Consider the following 21,914-nt stretch of genomic DNA (forward strand, 5'->3'; position numbering starts at 1 on the left):
GAGAGAAAATGTAAACGCCCGCCACGGCCTAAGGCCACTGAACAGCTAGGAAGGTCTGGCCTGTGCCAACAAAAATACCAAAGCTTTCTGATTAACAAAGAAGGCTAAAATACAAGTCCTTTTCTTTTAAAGCGGGGGAGGAGTGGTGGGATATAATCACGCCAGTCCATCGTTTTACCCCTCCCAAAGCCAAACAGGGGAGGGTAAAAACGTCCCTCTACAAAGCCTGTTTTCTGACTCCTCATACGTCGTATTCTCATCTCTTTGCATGGTGCCCTCGGAGAAGCACAAGAAAGCTGGCAATACACAGGAACCAGCTCCAAGCACTGTGTTTTCATTTAGCCTCCTGCAAAGGACAGAGGTCCGGACTGCACCTTCTGGAACCAGGAGGTGTTTAAGATACTATGGGGGCCATCAAGTCAATTGGGAAAATCAGTGCCATTTCTTCACCACCACTGAGGCTACATCACTGAGCACAAGCTCCTTACTGCATTGCAGTTCTCCAAGTTCAAGGGTGACCTGGCCTGAGCTGGCCGTCCACTCACTGATTTCTTGCCCGGGAGAGCCCCCCCCACCTTCGGGGAGCCCAGCGAGCTGACCAGAGCCATGGCCACAGGCGTCCCTGCAAAGACATGGCCCTTCCTCCCACAAGTGCCGCTTTCCTCCGGCAGTGAGCTTCCAATCACGGGTTCCCAAGGTCTCTCGGCCCTAGGAACCCACTAGCCGCTTGTCTTTGAGGCAAATTGGAGGAGGAGGGGCTGTTCCACGCTTATTACCAATGCAGACAAACAATAGCCGGGCCATTGGAGCCCGAGGAAACTCCCTCATAAAGAAAGAAGTAAGTGTTATTAGGTCTGCAAACCAGGAGCCAGCCCTCTGCCTTTCAGACACCAAAGAGGACGCCTTTTAAATCTATTTTTTTTTTTTAATGAAGATCTAAGCAATAGAAATGCGACCAAAGCAGAGAGCAGACACTACAACTAAAAGGCCACAAATTCCTGTCTTGCTGTCACTAATTTCATGCCCATCAGAAGCCGAGCCCAGTCTCCCCTATAGGTTTTTGTCTGTCCTCCCCGGGGAGATAAATTATGTCACAACAAACTCTTTCCCCCACCACTCTTCAAAAGGTACCCTGGCCTCCTGATTCTCGGCCCACTCCCTCACAGGAGAAACAGGATTATTCTGGGGGGGGAAGGGGAGAGGGAGATCGGAAAGAAAAGATAGGCCACTTGCCAACTTGGCAAGAGTGGAGTAATGGTGTTTTCGGGGTGACCAACTGTCCCTGTCTGCGTGGGGTTGCTGGGGTTCCTGGGACATCCTGTTGGTCACAGGAATAATACCACGAAACCTGCCTCCCACACCTGGCTCTGGGCTAACCCCCTCACCCGTAACCTCACAATAACCCGCCCAGCAAGCAAGTCCTATTATTAAAGCCCATTTTTCACAGACGAGGAAACGGAGGCACGGAGCAATTAAGTAATTTGCCCAATTTAAACTTTTCGGCTTTATGTTTAAAAAAAAAAAAAAAGGTGATGGAAATCAAATACTGGCATAAAGAAAAGTTCATACTTTATGGGGAAATTCTGACCTGGAAAATAGTTAATGAGCAAAAAAATATTTCCTGCCAAAGGAGATGAGAGGAGAGCAAGGGAATCAGGGGAAATACACAGAACAGGAAGATCAATCACAAGTTGGTCTAGATGTTTCCAAAATAGTCCTCAGAGGCATTATATAAGTAACACAGAAAGAGAGAGAAGAAACCCCAGGTGGGGGAGCCGGTGGCAGCTGAGGATCCGGGACAAGAACAGTGACAATGGCCCTGCAGCGACTCGCCAGGGATCCCACCACACAGGGTCCACAATCTCCCTGCTCCTTGGGAATGCCGTCCCGGGGCTCCCTCTCCTCCCACTTCCCATGGGCCCGGAGCCCTGGCCACTCGGCTTCCCAAGCAGCCAAACTCATGAGCTGTGATGGCAAATGCAAACCACAAACCATGAACCAAAGCAGAAGTCAGACCCCAAGATAAAAATCCACTCTCACGGAAAAAGAAATGATAACAGAACCACGGAGCCTGAAATCAAAACCATATCTGCTTTGCATGTGGCGTGTGGTTTGTGTGTGTACTTTCTCCACGTCGGATCGTCAGTTCCTGGCCACACGTAAGTCACGGTGGGGCTCCTTTATCGACGGTGCAAACCAGCGACCTGCAGGGGATCATCTGGGCCAAAAACCCCAAGAAGGGTGGAAGACGGAAACCCCGAACAAATCTCAACTTATTACTATTAAGTAACACTTGGCTTGGGGATGGCTGGGGCGCCCAACCCAATCTACAAAAACAATTCCCTTGGTGCTTTTTCCTAAACTTTCCTAAAAGGACAAAATCAGGTCAGGAGTAGCATGTCTGCAGAGAAATTACAAGTATATTAACATTTATTTTCTGATGGAGATAAACTGGCAAATGTAACCCAACTGAAAAGCTATCTAAGCAAAACACAGCTTTTTTTGGGGGGGGGGGCTTTTTTAGGGGGAGGGTGGTGGTGGGGGGAATCCCTCCCAAGGAAAGAGGTCTACCACATCCCTGAAGCCTCTCCCTCACTAGAGAATTCAAGCCCTGAGTGCCAATTCTTCGGAAACAAATGGCTTCACAAAGCAGGTCTTCTATGGGGAGACGTTTGTCATCTGCTTTCACTCACCATTATGAAAATGTGACAACAGTGACAAGTTTTTTAAAAAACACAAAACAAAATAGGGTGCAGAAAGCACGCTGGGAGTTTGGTAAACATGTCCTTTAGCTGAGAAGCATTTCCAAACCTTCCTCTGGATTCTCTTTTAAGAAAAATGTCTGTATACCCCAGGTCAATGAGATTTTTAGAATTAACAGAGAAACTCTTGGCTTCTTCAGCAATGATTAAGAAATAAAAGCCGCTGGATTATGGAATAAAAACTAAGCAACTGAAGACTAGAAGGAGGGAAGAGGGGAGGTTTGGTTTTGATTTTAAGGATAAGAATTAAGTTCAGAGCTTTGTGAGTCCTAAAACACTTCTGCATTGAGTCTTATAGATTCCATACATCAATAAAGCCCTTATCTAGAACTTGATACCATAGGGAAGCTAATTTTTTTTAATTCTACAGAAAATAATTTATTTTAAGCTAAAGAGTTGATATTATCTCACTATTTCATTTAGGTCTTTTGCTATAAGTTTATTACCTCTTAGGATCTAATTCAAAAGGACAAAAATTCCTCTTTGCACACATTCCTTGCAAGATTTTGGCTCTGCTATAATACCAGAAGGTAACAAGTTCATCAAGAAAGCACCCCTCCAGGGCTCTGAAAAGATTTACCCCTAACACATACAGGTCATTCTACCCACAAAGTGGATGCTTTCTTTTCCTTTAGAGTCTGTTCTCCAGAAATTCCCATATTCACTGCCTGCTCAATTCACATGGTCTATACCCCAAGCAAGCTCAGGAGTATAAATCTGACAACTGCTTTCGAGCCAAACCAGACAGAGCCCCCATAAAACCCATGGGCCACAAGAGATGCTCCTTCTTTCAGAGCAAAGATCTGCAGGTTCAAAAGCGCATCTCAATGTTTCTTCTAGGTTCCGGTTTAATCACATTACTTCCTTGTTCTGAACTGGAAGTCCACCATCAGGCAGGTCAAATTGAGGGCTAAATGTCTTGGTGGTTTTTCTGGCAAGGGTAGATTAAATTATCCCAAAGTGTTTTTTACCTAGATTCTACCAGTAAACTAGGTGGGAATATTCAGATTCTCAGAATTCAGTGTTGAACCATTACTGGAAAGTCTTTTTTTTTTTTTTTTTTTTTATCCCTTTATTGGTTTTTCAACTGAGTTGAAAGCTGCAGAAAGCCAGAAAGTAAAATCCTAACAAATCTGCCTCTAGGAGAAAAGAATTGGCCTGGAGTAGACGCTAAATGTATACCACAAGCCCATACAATGAACTATATCCCAATTACAGGGAAAAACTCAGGGCTGTAACCTTCATTCACACCCAGTATTCCCAATGGTTAGATTTATGGGCACCGGGGGCAAAAGTGCATAACCATGAATTTCTTGGCCGTCCACTGCCAAGTTCCTCATACACTTCAGTCTTTAGATTCTCCTTTCAACAAGCCAAGCCTCCAAGTCCAGTCCACGCCACAAAAGAAAAGGAAGAAAATGCCCAAGCCAAAAGGAAAAAAACCAAACAAGAACTCATTAGGGGGCTTTATCAGCTCCTCCCAAAATAAAAGGAAGCTGGAGTCTTCTAAAAACATCCCTGGCAAAACCAACAATTTGGAACCAGTAATAAAAAATAAAACTGTAACTTTTCACGTAAAAGTGTAAAATTCCTGGGAATGCAAACTCCCAGGAATTGATCTGGTGAAACTGGGATCCTACCGTCCTTACACATCCTAATGAGTCTGAGGTGTGGGAAATACCAGCATTTAACCCTGAAAGTTACTTCTGCAAAGTTCAAAGTTTTCATTCATTTAATCAGTATATATGAACCGCCTACTACATGCAAAGCTGGGCCACCACTCCCTAGCTTTGGAAAAAAAAAAAAATTAAACAGACAAAACCTTCCAAACTCTCTTCTCAATATGCATATTATATATTATGTATTTCAGAGTAATCCTCCCCCTCTTAACGGCTTTCTGATGGAGAATCAAATGCCCCAAGATTATCAGTTTAAATGTAGCTGCCCCTTTTCTCTCTCTCTCTCTCTCTTTTCAATCCTCACTAAGCAAAAATAAAAAGCACTTCCTAGGCCTCCTGTCACAAGGCTTGGGAAAAACTCAGAAGGGTATCTGGGATGGAAACGCAGAAGAGGAACCTCAAATTTCCTTCATCTTTTGGACTGTCAACAGCATTTACGGAAAACACCTCCTCCATTTCTGCTTCACATGTTTTCCTTATTGGTTCATTTACACTGCGCTGCTCTCCCAGCAGCACTTAGTACATCGTTTTGTCATTTCTGCTTTCCCCCCGCCATTAGCAAGGGCTCCTGAGCCCACACCCCAGCTGCCTCCCCAGGGCGGCGGCAGCCCAGGCGCATCCCTTTCCCCCAGGTGGTCCCCCCTTTGACTAATGTTCACCAACACTCATACATCATTCCCAAATTGGTCCAAATGAATTAAACACAGCTCTGCTTAACATTACGAGATTTAAATGGATTTTCTCTCTACAGGTCTGCCCCATAATTGGGTTTATCCATCTTGTTGAAGTACAGTTTACACTTGCTAACATCACGCTAATTCAAGCTACATTTTCTGCTCCAGTGGCAGGAGCAAGGCAGATTTGTCATCGGATCATAACAGGTAATTCAAACAACAATTAGTTTGATGACGGCCCGTATGTCAATGTCTGCTCCCCAGCAGCCCGGCTCACACCCGATGTTCTCTGTTCCTCAAGATGAATTGTCTTCACAATTCTTCAATTTCAATCATCAACACTGCTTCCCAAATCAACTCAGAAACTATTATTGACACAAGACTCTCTTCCCTGTGGGGCAACCTCAACCGAAGCCCTGGTGAAAAGAATCCCCCCCATCCCCCTTGGTGGGGCCACCAACACACACACACACACACACACACACACACACACACACACCACATCCAGGTTCAAGTCGTGGACAATTTCTGATTTCCAACCAAAGCTATGTATTTTGGTGTCTCATCTCATCCTCAAAATTCCAGGAGGCACAAGGTTTGGGAACAAAAAGGAATGAATTTGCTCTTGTAGGTTCATCCATCTACAAGGAGGAAAACTGAAGTTTTTTAAAGTTGCCTGCGGGAATTAATGACTGTTGACATAGTCTGAGAATACGGTATAATAAAGTGGAGGACACTATGTGTCCTTTAAAAAAAAAAAAAAGCTAACATTGCTTTTAAAAACCAACTAACCTCCAAACATTTTGAAAATTAGAAGACATTCATATAAATAGGTTCTATGCATTTATATTTACTTATTATATATTAATATTATATTTTATATAGTTTGTTATATAACATATGTTATATATTATTATTATATTACATATATATGTTAAAAAAATATAGAACAGTCCAACCATGGTTAACCATTATTTAAGTGATGCCATAGTCATTAAAACAGGGTGGAAACTGGTGCAAAGAAGGAGAGCTGAGATCAGGCTGTGAGATACCAGGGAAAGAAGGTCAAGTTAGCAAAGGGGCTGAAGGTCTATCTCCTATTACCTCACTGAGTACAAAAGATAATGATTATATATATCCTATATATACTACATAGGATATATATTATTATTATATGTATAATTGCCCATCATGTTAGGGGCTATTAAGAGGAAAATGCAAACAGCTGCCTCTAATACACAGCTACCCAACCCCCTTCTGTCCTCTGCTCCCTTTCTGCCCTCGGTATGCATTAAACACACTCACACCCTGGTTGTACACCTGCAATGTCCTAGGCGTTCCTGCAAGGTGCTCTAGGGGATGTGAAGATGGGAAAGACACAATCTCAGAAGGGCTTATCTTCTAGTCAAATGGTACAAGGACCAAGCAGAATTTTTAAGTGACATAAGAGAAACGCAAACAGCAAACAACAGGAGTCATAAATCTTTGTTACCCAGCAGAGATAGTCCAGGTTATCAAATTTATCATGTGTGATGTTTCTGACAGGAAATAAAAACTATACAACGCGTGTCAGGCGAAGGCGTATTCTACATCTGCGAACAGGGACCTCACACAGTTCTCAGTGGTAAAACAGCAGCTTGTGTTTATCAAGGGCTCATCTGTGCACCACTGCCCTGCCCACACACTTCCTATCTCATTCCATCTCCCAACAACCTTCTGCAAACAGGTACGACCATGATCCCCATTTGACAGATTAGGAAACTGAGGCCTGGCAGAACCAGGACCCAAACCCAGGTAATGGGACGCCAGCAGCAGGAGCTGAACCCACCCACTTCCTCTTGTACCTGGTCCCTTTCAAACGCAGAGGTACTCCCACGAAAGCCTCAGTGGCAGGGAGTACGCTTCCAACTGTGTTACTAAACCTACGGTTCTCAACGGGGTAGGGAGGGATCTGGACCCCCAGGGGACATTTGGCAAGGTCTACAGACATTTTTGATAGGTGCGAGTGGCGTGAAGACATTAGAGGCCAGGGATGATGCTAAAGACACATCCCACAACGCACAGGGCAGTCCCCCGTGAGACGAGAACTTTCCGGCCCAAGTCGTCACCGGTGCTGAGGTGGGGAGACACTGCCTGAGCCATCCTATCTCAGCCACCCCCACTACTAGCCAAAGGCAAAGACACACCCACACCCAGTCCCAGGCCTCAATCGGTGGCGAATCGGGCATAACCAAGTATTGTCCCAGATGCACCCCTTAAAAATCAGGGGTTTTATGAAGATACTTCAAAGAGTCCACAAATGTTTGATGCTAATGTGTCTTTTTATAACATGTTATAGACATACAGCTATACAGCACATGTATCCGCTTTTAAGCTTTATATGTTTTTTCTAATTTCCATGTATTATTCATTAAATTTTAAGCACACTGAGAGCCACTTAAGGGTTTTGGTGGAGCCTTCAGGAGTAATGGGCTGCTGCCATATCTAATTGAAGAGCGTGCTGAGATTTCAAGGTAAAAAAAAAAATCGCAACCACTTATCTGTCCAATCAGGATTTGATACCATGCCACCAAACCAAATGCCAGAGACAAATTAAGTGCTAAGCTTGATAAGCCTGCATATGTGAGCCACAACCCACTTAGAAATTTCTGTGCTTCGGGGCACCTGGGTGGTTCAGTTGGTTAAGTGTCTGACTTCGGCTCAGGTCATGGCCCTGGGATGGAGCCCTGCCTTAGGCTCCCCATTCAGCCGTGAGTCCGCTTCTCCCTCTGTCACTCCCCCTGCTCCGCCCTCTGCTCATGCTCCCTCTCTCTAACCGTGTCTCTCTCCCTCCCAAATAAAGAAATAAATAATCTTTAAATTAAAAAAGAAAAGATTTCTGTGCTTCACTAAACAGCCCCATGACTCTCAGAACCTTTTTAAAAGTATTATAAAGTGCAACCTCTAAAATAGAGATACTAAGGACACACAACCCGCTGACTGCCACAGAGCAGACGTCTCTACTACTTTTGCCCCTACGAGGCCCACGCATGGCTGACAGAAGAGTTGTGCTCATCCTTTTGGGCTGTTCTAGTCAAGGACTACCAGACACTCTCTCTGCATCCTTACCAGCCCGCATCCAAACCATGCAGGCTGGGCCCCCAGTGCCATAATGTGGTGGAGAATGAACAGATAGAAATATCTCGACTCCTACAAATACAATGATACAATTAGAACAGTTAGAAGTTAAAAAAAGATATAAGTAAAAGCCTTAAAACAAGACTGTTTTCTTTTATCTGGCCAACGTAATACAATTGCTGTGAGCTTAAAGGAGACAGTAACTTCTCAAATGACAGACGCACAGCCAAGCTGGGCTCCTTGGATTCTCATCCTGGCCCTGTCTCCACCAAGTTGTGGGACCTCGGACGAAGCAATCCCCTCTTTGTACCTCATTTTCATTGCCTTTCAAAAGAGATCCCAGGGGCGCCTGGGTGGCTCAGTCAGCTAAGCGTCAGACTCTTGGTTTCAGCACCGGGCATGACCTCAGGGTCATTGTGAGATGGAGCCCTGAGTCAGGCTCCACGCTCCAGGTGGTCTACTCAAGATTCTGTCCCCCTGCCCCAGCTCCTCCCCCAGCTCTCTCGCTCTCTCTCTCTCTAATAATTAAATATTTTTTAAAAATAAATAAAACATAAAATCACCTGGGAAGCTTTTTTGGAACAGGGATACCCAGGCCCCACCCCCCTAAAGATCCCAATCCCAGGGGACTAGAGCGGAGCCTGGGCCTAAGCACTGTTGACACTGCTCCCCAGGGGCTGTGATGTGCAGCCAGGGTCCAGAACCACTGCCCTAGCCCAGAGGTTCTCCGCGTGCTATCGCCAGACAGAGGCATCCACATGACCTGAAAACCCGTTAAAGCTGCAAATGTCTGGACCCATCCCAGACCTACAGAACCTAAAACTCGGGGAGGGGAGGGCACAGTCTGCATCTAACCAACCCCCCAGGTGCCCTCCAGAGGATACTTGCTCAAGTTTGTGAAACACTGACCTGACCTGACCCTAATGAGTGGGAGTCGTCAAGGAGTAAAACCCAGGATTCTGTATTTTTTAGCAGTTCCCAGCTCTGATTCCTTCCTATACAGCCCGGAGAGCTGGCTGGTGGCCACTGACTGAGGAAACCCTGGGACCCTCGAGCATTATTTTCCGCCGACAGTAGTTAGCATAAAGCTGTGTCGTGTTAGTATCTCTATCCCGTCTCACTGCCGGGGTTTGAATCCTAATTCCTTGATCCTGGGCAAAATATCTCTGGTATCCTAGGCTCAGCTTCCTCATTTACAAAATGGGAGATAATGATGCTAATAAGAGTCACTACATCTTTTGGGTTTCCTTCTGTGTTGTTATGAAGAATCAATAAATAATTCATACACAGCACTTAACACCAGACCCAAGGCATCGGGAGAATTCAATAAGCGTAAGCTGCTATTATTATCAACTGTTGTTACTGCCTTTGACCCCTAAGACTAGGCACATTATCGTCCAAGCTACTCTTTCATAAACAAAGAAACGCCTCTTCTTGAGACTTGCAAAAGTATCTGGCTTTCTTCACAGAACCACGGAGAAGGAAAGGCCTAAAGCTCATCAGAACCTCCAGGCAATCTAGTTTCTCACTCAAAATGAGAAAAAGTTATCCCAACTGAGTACTTGGCCAGCCCTCAATTTTAAGCCGGTGCTGAGCAGTCAATAAATGATCAACTGATTGATTTCAAAAGACTGTAGGGCAGCAATTCTCAAACTTAAGTAGGCTGAACGTCAGAACCCTGATTCAAAATGCAACTCCCAGACTGCACCCAAAACCTACTCGGTCAGACCAAGGAAAACGGGGTGCTTACAAATCAGTATTTAAAACACCACTAGAATTTAAGCTCCATGGGAACAAGGGGTTTTTGTCCGTTTTGTTCACTGAGGAATTCTGCAGGGGCCTGGCACGCACTAGATGTGCCATAAATATTTCTGAATGAATGAATGAACATTCTGAGGTATGGACTTCAATTAGATCATTCGGCTACAACTCAGCATCGGAGCAAGTGAATGAGCCTCCCGAATGTGCTAGCTGGCATCCAGAGGCTCTGTGAAACTACCCTGGTGAAACGCCCTCTGGGTCTCTACCATTCTCCCAGCCACACGCACGTGCACACAGGCTTCACTCTTTGTGGCAAGTGGACATGAACTCTCCCAGCCAGGTGTGGCAGTGGGAGTGAGGGGAAAATTGAGGCAGTGACTATATTAAGGACTATAGTTGTTTCTGGGAGTCCCCCCACTTAGCCCAGATCTGCCCCTGAATCAAGAAAGCAAATCCTCGGGGCGCCTGGGTGGCACAGCGGTTAAGCGTCTGCCTTCGGCTCAGGGCGTGATCCCAGCGTTCTGGGATCGAGCCCCACATCAGGCTCCTCCGCTATAAGCCTGCTTCTTCCTCTCCCACTCCCCCTGCTTGTGTTCCCTCTCTCGCTGGCTGTCTCTATCTCTGTCGAATAAATAAATAAAATCTTTAAAAAAAAAAAAAAGAAAGAAAGCAAATCCTCACGAGAACTGAAAGGCCAGCGAACCCGTGGCAAGAGGACAGGCATAGAACACAAGAGACAGCCATCAGATACAGAAATTGCGTTACCGTGAACATCCTGGCCAAATCCACTGGTACTAACTGGCCATTTTTATCACAAATGCCAAGGGTCTACCTGGACAAGGAGATGGACTGCCACCCACAGTACCTGTGGAATCTGAATGATTTTAAGACATGGACAAGACTAAACGTCAAGTCCACACCCAGGAATAAGGGGCCAATATGGGGCCAGGACACTCTGAAGTTTCTACCCTTCCCTCCTTGACTCCAGAAAGCACACAAGCCCTGGAGGAGGGTCCTTGGGGCCTTACTGAGTCATGGCAGGTGAGTGCTAAGACCAAGCAGAAGGGATACGCTTTGGGAAAGCTCAGATGGGAACTTGCAAAAGCCTGAGGATAAGAAGCAAAGCAACACCAACTGCAAAGTCTCCACCACTCAGCTGTATAAACAAATAAAATGGTCCATTTCTTCTGGAGCCTCTCCTGGTTGTCTTTGCGCACACACACAAGCGTGTGCATGCACACACATACAGACACACACACACACACACACACACACACACACACAAACCACTTCACATCTTAAAAGAAAAACAACCATGAAAGGTCTACACAGTTTGTTTTTGCTGTGTGTGGAGTTATTTTTTCCTAAATCACATCTGACTTGGTGTTAAAACATCAACCTTTGGCCAAAATACTCTTAAAACAAAGGCTTAATTGGTTCTGAAGTAGCCCTTCTGAAAACCGAGGGAAATCTCTTCTGTGGGTCTTGACCTTGATTACAACACTGCTCTTCAGGCTGGAATAACGATGAGTGGAGGAGTCTCGGAAAAGCTGTCTTCAGGGAGGCGACAGGGATGCCTAAGCATTCATCCACATTCTCAGGGAGGCACCTGCAGTGTGTGCGTCCGCCTCTGCATTCGGCCTGCAAAATCTTCCCAGGTGACTGGAGACAGTGGGAGGAGTTCCTAAGAACTGGGGCCAAAAGCCAAGGGGCTGTGTGAAGGCAAACTGGCCTCCGACCACACCTAGCTCATTTTACTGCTCCCTCCTCTGTATCACCCACATATCTACAACCACTCTGCCAGGGCACCGCACTGACAACACCTGAAATCCGGCATTCAAATCTCTCTCAAAAGATCGATGCAAAGCAAAACACACACGTTACGCCATGTCTCCCCAAGGCCACTCTTGGATATGAAGAACAGAAACGGACACACGTATTCCTCCAAAAGATGCGGGTGAGAATGTTACTAGGACCTTATTCATAATAGCAGAAAATTGGAGGCCATCCAAAAATCCAGTAACACAGAAAGGATGTGTGCATTGTGTCATACTCCTAGCTGAATACTAATGGCAGTAAAAAAAAGAGCAAACTATTGCTACATACAATAACAGGAATATAACTCAGACATAATGCTGAGCGGGGCCAGACATGAGACAATCCCATTTCAATGAAGCTAAAAAACAGGCACAAGTAATCCATGGCAATAGATAAAACTATTCCTTAGTGAGATTTGGGGTGGTGGGGGAGGAGAGCCAGATGACTGGAAAGGGAGGAAAACAAGCAAGACTTCTGGGAGGCTGCTAATATTCTCTCAGGGGCCAGCAAACTACAGTCTGTGGGCCAAATCCAGCCACTGTCTGATTTTATAAATAAAGTTTTATTGGGACAAGGCCACATCTAGTCCTTTAGGTATTATTTTTAGCTGCTCTTGCACCACAACGGCAGAGCTGAGTACCTGCCATAGAGACCGCTGGGCCTGCAAAGCCTCAAATATTTACTATCTGGCCCTTTACAGAAAATCTGTTCCAACTCTGCTCAATACATCGGTCAGGGCGATGGTTTCATGTACATTCACGCACGTAACAGTGCATCCGCCTCTCCACTACAGACCTGTGCACTGTGCTAAACTTACACTGCGCTTCAATTAAACTTTTTAAAAGTCAGTAGAGCTAAATAACTATGTCTTTTTTTTTTTTTTTTAAGGCCTGTTAATTGTCATTCCAGTTAGATTTTGTGTTAACCACTTAGGGAGAACAAGGCCATTTGTGTTACTCTTGTCTTTCAAAGCTGAGAGGAGTTAGGAGATTGTCAAAAGCAGGGAAGATCCCAAAACAGCCATTGATATTATGTCCAAACCTTTCCCAAGAACAGGACGTGGCTACAGAATCACTTGGAGGCCATTCATATAAATGGTGAACTTGGCCGAGGCCGGAGATTGCAGGGGATGGGAAAGGAAAGGGGTATGGATCTCACGTGATACAAGGTGTCACACTACTCGAGGTTATTTTAGGATATAGCTTAGGAGAGCAACAAGCTCAGCTCATATTGAAATACAGTATTTATTAAGGTGGGGCAGTTATAAGTTTCCAGGGAAAGAAAGTTCTGCCCCGGTAGTCACATCGCCATGTAAGCCTTACGCTGGAGGATGACCCAAAGGGAGAACGTCAGCTGCACTCCACCCCAAAGCACTACCATCCTCACTGTATCCCCCACACTGCAGTCGGGCTGCCACATGCATGTGGAATAATTTTGTGTCTGAGATTTCCCCTTTCCTCCCTCGCTTCTTCCGGTTTCTGCTATTTATCCTTTGATGACCCAACTCCAGTTACAGCTAGAAGCCGTTTGGCCTGGCCTCCTCCCGGTCCAGCAGAGACTGGGGGAGAATGAACTCGGAGCATGCCGGTGCTGGGTCTCTAATAAAATGTCTCTCTGTTTGCCCACATGGGCATCAAGCCTTAGCCAACAGAAGCAGGGGAGAACAATACTACCTGTTCATGGAGGGATAGTAATGGTTTCAGTCCTCCAAACAATGAGGTCTGTAATTTACTCCATCTTCCTCCTGAGAAAGAGCTTCACATGGCCTGCGCCGTGCCAGGTGGTTTGGAGAAAGACGACCTGCTCGGTCCAACAAGGGACACTTCAGCAGTGGGTGTAAAGGCACAACAGCTGCTCTGGTCTCGGCTGGTCTCCCAGTGACATGGCCCCAGCCAGCCTTTCCACACCAAGATAGGGATCACCATGCTATTGAACCTCAACAATTCCCACCCCCCGGGCAACAGGATCTTCCAGCACTCCACGAGACGCAGGAGGCCTCAAGACACTTGTCGGTGCACCCAACCGTTCCTCAAGACTTAGGGTCTGGGCTGGTTCCCCATCCAACCCTGAGTCTAAACCAGTTTCTGGAGGCAAGAGTCACTATGCCGCTAATCAAAAGGAAGAAGGGTCCACCAGGAAATGTGCCAGCAAGGACAACTGCGTGTCTAGCTCAAGACATCAGGCTTGAAACTATCTGGGGGTGGAGGGGTAAAAATCAAGAGCCCCTCAAAGACACAGGGAGATCAGCAGCACACTGCAGAAGTGAACAAAATATTTTAAAAATAAGTTACTGCTGCCTTGAAATAAGTACAAAAATATTAGGGATCCACCAAACAAAAAATGCCTGCTGAGTCATACTTTTCACTGGGGGAAGAGTTCACAGTTTAGCTGGGGCACATGGCGGTCTGAGCGTCTTATCCAGGAAGATGAGGATTTGAAACAGCAGAGCTACCAAGATGCGACGTGGCTCTATTCGGTGAGACCACACACACACACACACACACACACACACACACACACACACTATCTGCCAGGGGTGACTACAAGATAGGGTGCAATGGAACAACAGAAATTGTTCAACCAACTGGTATCAACTTCCAAGAAGAGAAGACCAAGAGCCAGACTTCAATATCACACAACAGGTTTCAAAAGCCTCTCTTCAAAGGGTTAAGGCAGAACACTCAAGAAGTTTTGGTACCATTAGTTACACCATGCGTAACATCCATCCTGGCAAAGCCAGGCAAGGCAGACAGACGAAAATTGTATTAGTCTGCTCTCCCTCCACTACTGCATTCTGTTGGCATCAGTTCAGCTCGGAGTCTATATTAGTCCGTGATTTGTTTAGCCTTTGGATTTAAGAGAATGGAAGTACTACGTGAGCAGGAAACAGGGCACTCATCAGAAGCTGGGATCTGTCACCTCTCCCTTCCAGCACTTTTAATGACATATATCAACAGGTCCAAGAGAAAATACATTTCAGGACAATCAGGTCAAAAGCTATATTCTTAGCACCACTTAACATGATTTGGAACCACCGGAAACAACTCTCTGGCTGTCACAGAGCCTCCTCTCCCTCTCCACCCCTCAACCCCCCCCCCCCCCCCCCCCCCCCCCCCCCCCCCCCCCCCCCCCCCCCCCCCCCCCCCCCCCCCACCCCCCCCCCCCCGCCCAATTCTTCAGTTCACAGTTGGCCACCTCATCTTATGCCCAACTGAAGATTCTTTCCTAAGCCAAAAACAAGAGCCAAGCTGGGATCTGTTTGCCCATTACGCCTGACCAAGAAACTTAACCAAAAACACAGGCTCCTCTTTCTTTCCATAATCTTTAAATCATGTTGGCAGCATTTCTGCTCGTTTCTTTGCTTCCCACCTCCCCCAGTGAATCAACCACCACCAGCACCATCATCACCATCATCATCACCACCATTGTCACCACCATCATCACCATCACCACCATCATCATCACCACCATTATCAACACCATCATCATCTCCACCACCACCATCATCACCATCATCACCATCATCATCACCACCATTGTCACCACCATCATCACCATCACCACCATCATCATCACCACCATCATCAACACCATCATCATCCCCACCACCACCATCATCACCACCATCATCATCATCATCTAGATTGGGGGAAGGGGCAGAGAATAAAAGACACAAGAGACCTACATATTGACAATTCAAGCTTCAGGATCTCTTGCATTTCCTACCTGAATTGCAATCTGGTGTTCAATCGTTTTGTACGCAGAGTAATGTGTGCTCCCGGACTGAAAATGGAGCTGTAGAAAGAAACCAAATCAAAGCGTTCTGCTTATGTCACAAACTACAAGAAAACATCTTAAGCAGTTTATGAATAGCAGACAAACCTTCCTAGATTGAACTGCAGCCTTGGCATTCAATCAAGACCTGTGTATTTTTATTTGTTGCTATGGATAAGATGATCATAATAATCTAGGTAAAGTTTAAAAAAAAAAAAAAGCACCTATTCAATAAGCAAAAAGGGAGGGGGAGGGGGCCGGGAGTGAGAATCAATGACATGAAAAGGAAAGACGGATGCCCATTAAAACATAAAGGAAGCCAGTGTGCTGAGCAGGGTGCTGCGGAAAATTTAACTGTGTGCTGCAAAAAGTCATCAGAATTGCGACACGCAGGCGAGAAGGAAGGTTGTGAGAGAGGGTTCTGAGAAGTCACAAGACTGCAACAGGTACAAGCTCCCCACCGTTCTGATAACTGGGCTCTTGCTCCTAAACACAATTCTATTTTGGGGAAAACAAATGTGGCAGGCAGAATTCAGGGGCCACCCGAAGCCTTATACATTCTTTTCCAATGACTAAGCTATCAGTCCCGGCACATCTCTATAGTCTGCACTCTAGGAATCCACACTTCCCCAAAGAGAGAGCCAACCTCTGCCAAAGAGCCACCCAGTGTTCTAAGGACCACCTATTCGGTGGCCCCTGGGTGAATGCTTGTCCCTGGCTCCCTCAGATTCTCCACAACAGAGGGGAAAGTCCCTCCTGGGCCTTTCTCTCTGAAGCCCTACAGAACCCCCATCAAAGAAGTGGGTGCCCCCAAATAGAACGGAATACTGAGATTCCTCACCAAGTTCTCCTTTCCCCAAAAAATACTTGTTCCTCTTGGGATCCTACGGATGGGGAAAACAAACACCATCTGCTGGTTTATCTGATAAAGAATACAACAATCACTAAAGATCTCAACAGTATCTGAAAATGCATTTCAATTTGCAATATCTGAACAAAATAAGAAGGGATTAGACGGTCCGGGAAATCACTGCCCATTCCCCTCATAGCAATGGGCATCAGTGGCAATTCCAAACCACTGCTATTACTGCTCTTGTCCTACGGCTGTTGCCAGAACACTTCTCTGCTATTGTAACAAAGTATAACCCAGCTTGCAAGGGGCCTTCAGATCTGATTATTTTGTATCTTGGTCCTTGCATGAAAAATCATTCAGTCCACACACTTTTAAAAAACAAAAAGACAAAAAAAATAAAATAAAAAGAAATTCACATAAGAACTTTTGAACCAACTCAAAATAACCACAACACAGAAGTAATCAAATTTAAAAAGTCTAAATTTTTATTGCTCATGGGAAAGGTTCTAAGTCCCCAATTTAGCATACAATGGGCTCTGAGATCATTTTATCTACTCCAAATGAACAATCAAAACACTGCCTATGAGTCCGCTTGCCCCCAAAACGTAGTAATCAAGGTTAAAAGGGGGCACAGTACAGATGAATTCAAAAACTATATTTTTTTTCTTTCACCTGTCAAAGCAGAGTGATTGAACCACACTCCTTAAAACAACACAAGATGTACACAGAGCAAGTGAAGATAATCCCCCCCCACAGCGCCCCCCCCCCACTCAGAAACAGTTCACTGAAGTGAATCACGGAAAAAGAAAGATGAATTTGCACCCTTTGCCCTCCTGTCCTTTCTGTGAAAACTGCCAGTCAGTAAACAGTGATTGCACTAATTTCTGTGACAATTCCACATCATCTTAAAACAACTTTTGTACTAGGGCCAGGTTCCTCTGCGAGTTTGGAATTCTTGGCTGGAGAGCAGCTCTTGGGGGGGGGGGTTCTCCTTCTAAGTCGAGAGGCAACAGTAACAACGTGTCCCCCTTTTCAGCAGGGTTTTATTCTCTTTTCCAACTGCCTGATTCAGAGCTTAATGGAAACTTGTCCAAGCTTTTCTTCCCACAAACGCTGCAGAGCCCCTAGGCAATCTGTACTCAGGGTAACCACAGGAATCTCAGATTGTCAATTAAAACTGAATGGACACCTGATAACTAAGTATATGTCGTGGAAACAAAATTTCATATAATCACAGGCTTATGAATGAATTAATGAAACTGTGGCTAATCCAAATTCAATTTTCACTTGTCCGGTTCCATTCTTAATCCTTGCGTCCAATCACCACCCGACAACACAATCCCAGAGAGAATGCTACAATTAAAACAGTAAAAATGTAGTTGCAAGGTCCTTAAGAATCCAGCTGGACAAAGTTAATTTAACACACACACACACACACACACACACACACACACACCATCCTAACACCCCCAAGCAATGTAACTTCCCTCCTCAGGTGTCCAGCCACATAGACAGCGTGGACCAGCTCAGAAATACACAGCACAAGCTCCAATCAGATCTTTACTCCCAGCCAGTAACCACTGTGTTGGGACACATTGGGAGCTAAACTTCCCCCAGCTACAGTGACAAAGACTTACAATTTTCTTGTTTCTCCTTTGGGTTTCCACCCCCTCTTTTCCCAAATACTATTTTCTTAAACATAGACTTTCAATGGCTTTTTGATTCCCCGTAAAACACAAAGATGCCTTGTTCGTTATAGTCTAGCTTTTTAAGACAAAGACAAAATGCAAGGACCCAGTAAACACTTGGCATTCTGGACTGGAACAGCAATGTATTTCTCTCTCTGTAAAAACCCCTAAGGAAGGCAAGGACGACAAGAGATGGCAGCCTTTTCTTTTTTCGGAAGATGAGGGGAGGGAGGTTGAGAGATCCAGCACAAGGCTCATCTGAGTTCGAGGACCAGGCTCCCCCATGCCGCCACCCCTGGGACCGCCCTGCTCCCGGTCACCTGCAGCACCCCGCGTCACTTCCTCCACCAGCTAGTGTAGCTGTTACACCGTGGACATGCATCGCGCCCTCACCATGGTGCCTCCCTGGGGCATCCTGCGGCGTCACCAAATGAGAACTCCAGGATACTTTTCATTTAATTCCTTCCCATGAAACTTCCAACAAAATAAACCTTCCCTTCCTCTGTGCTTGTTTACAGTGGCCAAGCCCACCCACCCATTCGAACACCCCCAAATGATCTGGCCCTCACTTGTCCGGAGGAAGAACCATGAAGATGGGGCGATGCTCAGCTTGGGCTTGCACAATTCCCCGGCAATTATAAAACCAACAATTGACAATTAACTGCTTCCCATATTATTACCGTATCTTGATGTCTCTTGTTTTATTTCTAATCACTACTACTGGCCCTTAATTTGATGTTTCAGATACTAGACATCAGAGATATCCAGAGATGAGAGAAAAAGGAAAAGCACTTTTTCAACCGCAGAGATTTCATCCTCAAAGGGGACTAAAGTAAGTAAAACACTGTGTTGGTTTTTCCAACACTAAGTGAACTCCAGTGCGATGAAGATTCATTTTTTAGACCTATACCTTCCACTAAATTGGGAAGAGGTGGAGCATACGCTTTATTTTCAGTTTTATGAATCACCTGGCTTTCTTTATTTCAAGAAAAAAAAAAGTCCAGATTCATTCCCCTTTTAAAAGGTTTTAGTTTGGGGGATTTAGGGCCCACTTTTACCCCGTAGCTACTATCATGAGCCACCTGACGTTTAATTCCCATGTCATTAGCTTAAAAGACAGAATACTTTTGCTGCTGTTAGTACATCTAAGACTTTTTCTTTTAGGTCATCAGTCACTATTAAGGGCACAGACAGCACCCCTAGTCCTATGCGGCGAACCTCTTCCATTTAATGGGAAATAAACTTCTGAGTAGGGCTCTGGGTTACTGACTGCCCTTCTAAAAAGTGCCAACGGGGCCTCTAACTTCCACAAGGAAAGCAAACCCAGCACCGACTGGTAGCTTTGCCGGCTTAGACATTCCTCCCCAGATCTAGACACCGAACATTTGTACCATCCTGAAACAACAACTTAACAAAGGCATCCCCTTTTACTTCCTGGCATTCTCCTTCAGAAATTCTGCTTCAACAAAACGCATACCTTTAGACACAAGAACAATCTCTCCTACTGTCTCGCTGTTCCATCCAAGGTCTATTTACCCTCATTAAATTTTTCTTTTCTTTTCCTCAACCTGAAACCATCAGCTATGAGTCAGAGAACGATCATTAACTTTTACAGCTTCCATACACGTCCACCTACTCAGATTTGGGGAAAGAAGCCTTGCAACATTGCCTGAGACCAAATCCTCCATGAAAGAAAAGGAGGAAAAAAATGACTTCAAGAAAGTTAGAGATGTAGGTCTACGGGGGGGGGCGGAGCGGGGGCTACATTCATTGTTTTTCCACTCGGTGCTGCAATCTGGTGCAAAAAGAAAAGTTGGTTATGGGGATAGGCATTTCTGGGCTATGTTGGAAGGAAAACGAGAAGATTTTCTTTAAACATCAAAACATAATTAAAGTTCTTAAACGTGGGGGGGGGGATGAAGTGAATCAAGTTTCCTGCTCTTGTACGTAACACATTTCTTGCATATAAAAACACGTGGGCTAAGATGCTGAGACATGTTCCTAACACAGCATTTTTCATTAAAAGTTGCTACATTAACACTCTTAAAATGATGCCCTATCATTACTCCACTTAGCAGTCACAGCTCTGCAACTCATAACGAATTAATTTGCATTAATGTGGGTTTCATGTGTCCTTCCCTGGGTTTGCCATTGTGATTCGGGCTTAATAAAACTGACAAGACAGTAACATTGCGCCTTTTATTTCACTTTCCAAAACAAACCAACCCACCCGAAGACCCACACAAATCCTCCCTATTTTTTAAGCATTTTGCTAATATATTTAGTACATCATAATTGGCCCAGCACGCAGGGACCTAGTTATCTTCTCGGTAAATATTTATAGCATCATTCTTTCCCATTCATTCTGCATTTTCTTGGAGAATCTCACTGTAGCCTACATCTGCAATTCATTGACTTTACAATTTACCACATGTTGGGATGGGAGAGGTCCTAGCTCCATTTGAATCACTACACAAATATGCAAGTGATTTATCGGTTTCAAACTGAAGGCTGCAAGAGAAGGGACTCCACTTTTCCTGAACATTACTTCTTCTGGCAGACCATGAACAATTACAGTTCGTACTAATTAAGCTCTGTAAATGTGCTGTGCCCTGCTAATGCCTACCGGGCCTCAAATTTATTTTCATGATGCCAAACTTTAGCGACCAATTTTAACTCCTTCAGAGCTGATCCCACTAATAATAGCCAGGCCCACCCCCTATAAACAGAACTGTTTGGGGCTTCTTCATGACCAAAAAAAAAAAGAATAAAATATAACAGGCTGAATGACCAGCCCGAAATCAGATGTGCCTAAGGAAGAAAAACCTATCCTGGGAAAACCGAAGAAGACCACGGCTGATAACCCGTTCATAGATCCCACAGCCCCATCTTTGTAATGAGCTGTTCAGGGATTCATATCTGTCCCTGAGGGCTAGTAAGTTTCTGCATTCCATTGATTAGAAAATAAAACCTTTCAGCCTCGGTCTTTAAGTTTGGGTTGGATGGAGGGAAGGATCCGGCCAGAAATGACAGAGCCATCAGCCCCCCTCCACACTTAGCCACGCACCTCACAATCCCACTCCCCCTTTACCATGTGGCCCCTTTGTAACATACACACACCAGAACAGCCCACTTTTTATAAAAAATAAATTAAAATCGGGAGGATAATTGGCCTTCTCTCTCTCTTCGGGGTCTCCACCACAGATGCCCCACCCCCAGACCCTCACACAAATAACTGAGAGGAAACGTATCTGTGGCTGGATAGAGCATTTTAGGTGAGGAGTGGATTGGAGCCACTCTATGCTGAGCAAAGCAATGGTTTTTAACAGCACCCCCCACCATGGTACTCCCACCTCTCATGAGACACTTCCAATCCCCAATTTCAATCAAGCCATTCCCCCAAGCCTAAATGTTTGTCCCATCTTCTGTTTTTTCCAATCTTTCTTAATCAAGCATTTTTGCTGCCTTTCTGGCTACTTTTTCTGTGTTTCTTCCCCCCAGGTAACAGTGCACTTTTCCCAAATGAGTGGCCTTGCCATCCCCAATGAAACCTGGAACTTTTTTTTCTCATCTATTAAATTCCTTTAATCAACTCTCCTCACCCACATAACTTTTTTTTTTAAACCCTCACGTTAACTACTGCACTATGCAACGTGTATATGTGCCCTTCCAGCTCAGTGAACATCATATAAATTAAAGAGCAGTCTCTCGTATCGGGTTTCTTTAAGTATTCTGGGAAATACGCACAATATAGGCAACACGGTCCAAAAAGGAAAAAAGAAAAAGAA

The 21,914-nt window shown here is 45.1% G+C and overlaps 1 protein-coding gene across 4 annotated transcripts in view; it reads right to left on the minus strand.

Moving 5' to 3' along the window:
* Window positions 1-21,914, minus strand: part of TCF7L2 (transcription factor 7 like 2) — a 194,323-nt gene that overhangs the window by 165,415 nt on the left and 6,994 nt on the right. For all 4 annotated transcript variants that reach the window (XM_040624650.1, XM_040624649.1, XM_040624652.1 and 1 more), the window contains exons 3-4: window positions 16,047-16,068; window positions 15,538-15,606 (exon numbers count right to left, since the gene is read on the minus strand). In XM_040624650.1, coding sequence (XP_040480584.1) covers window positions 15,538-15,606; window positions 16,047-16,068 — 91 coding nt within the window. The remainder of the gene's footprint in view (window positions 1-15,537; window positions 15,607-16,046; window positions 16,069-21,914) is intronic.

The sequence above is a fragment of the Ursus maritimus genome, unplaced genomic scaffold (genome assembly GCF_017311325.1).
Source record: "Ursus maritimus isolate PB19 unplaced genomic scaffold, ASM1731132v1 scaffold_7, whole genome shotgun sequence".
In the NCBI taxonomy this organism is placed as follows: domain Eukaryota; kingdom Metazoa; phylum Chordata; class Mammalia; order Carnivora; family Ursidae; genus Ursus; species Ursus maritimus.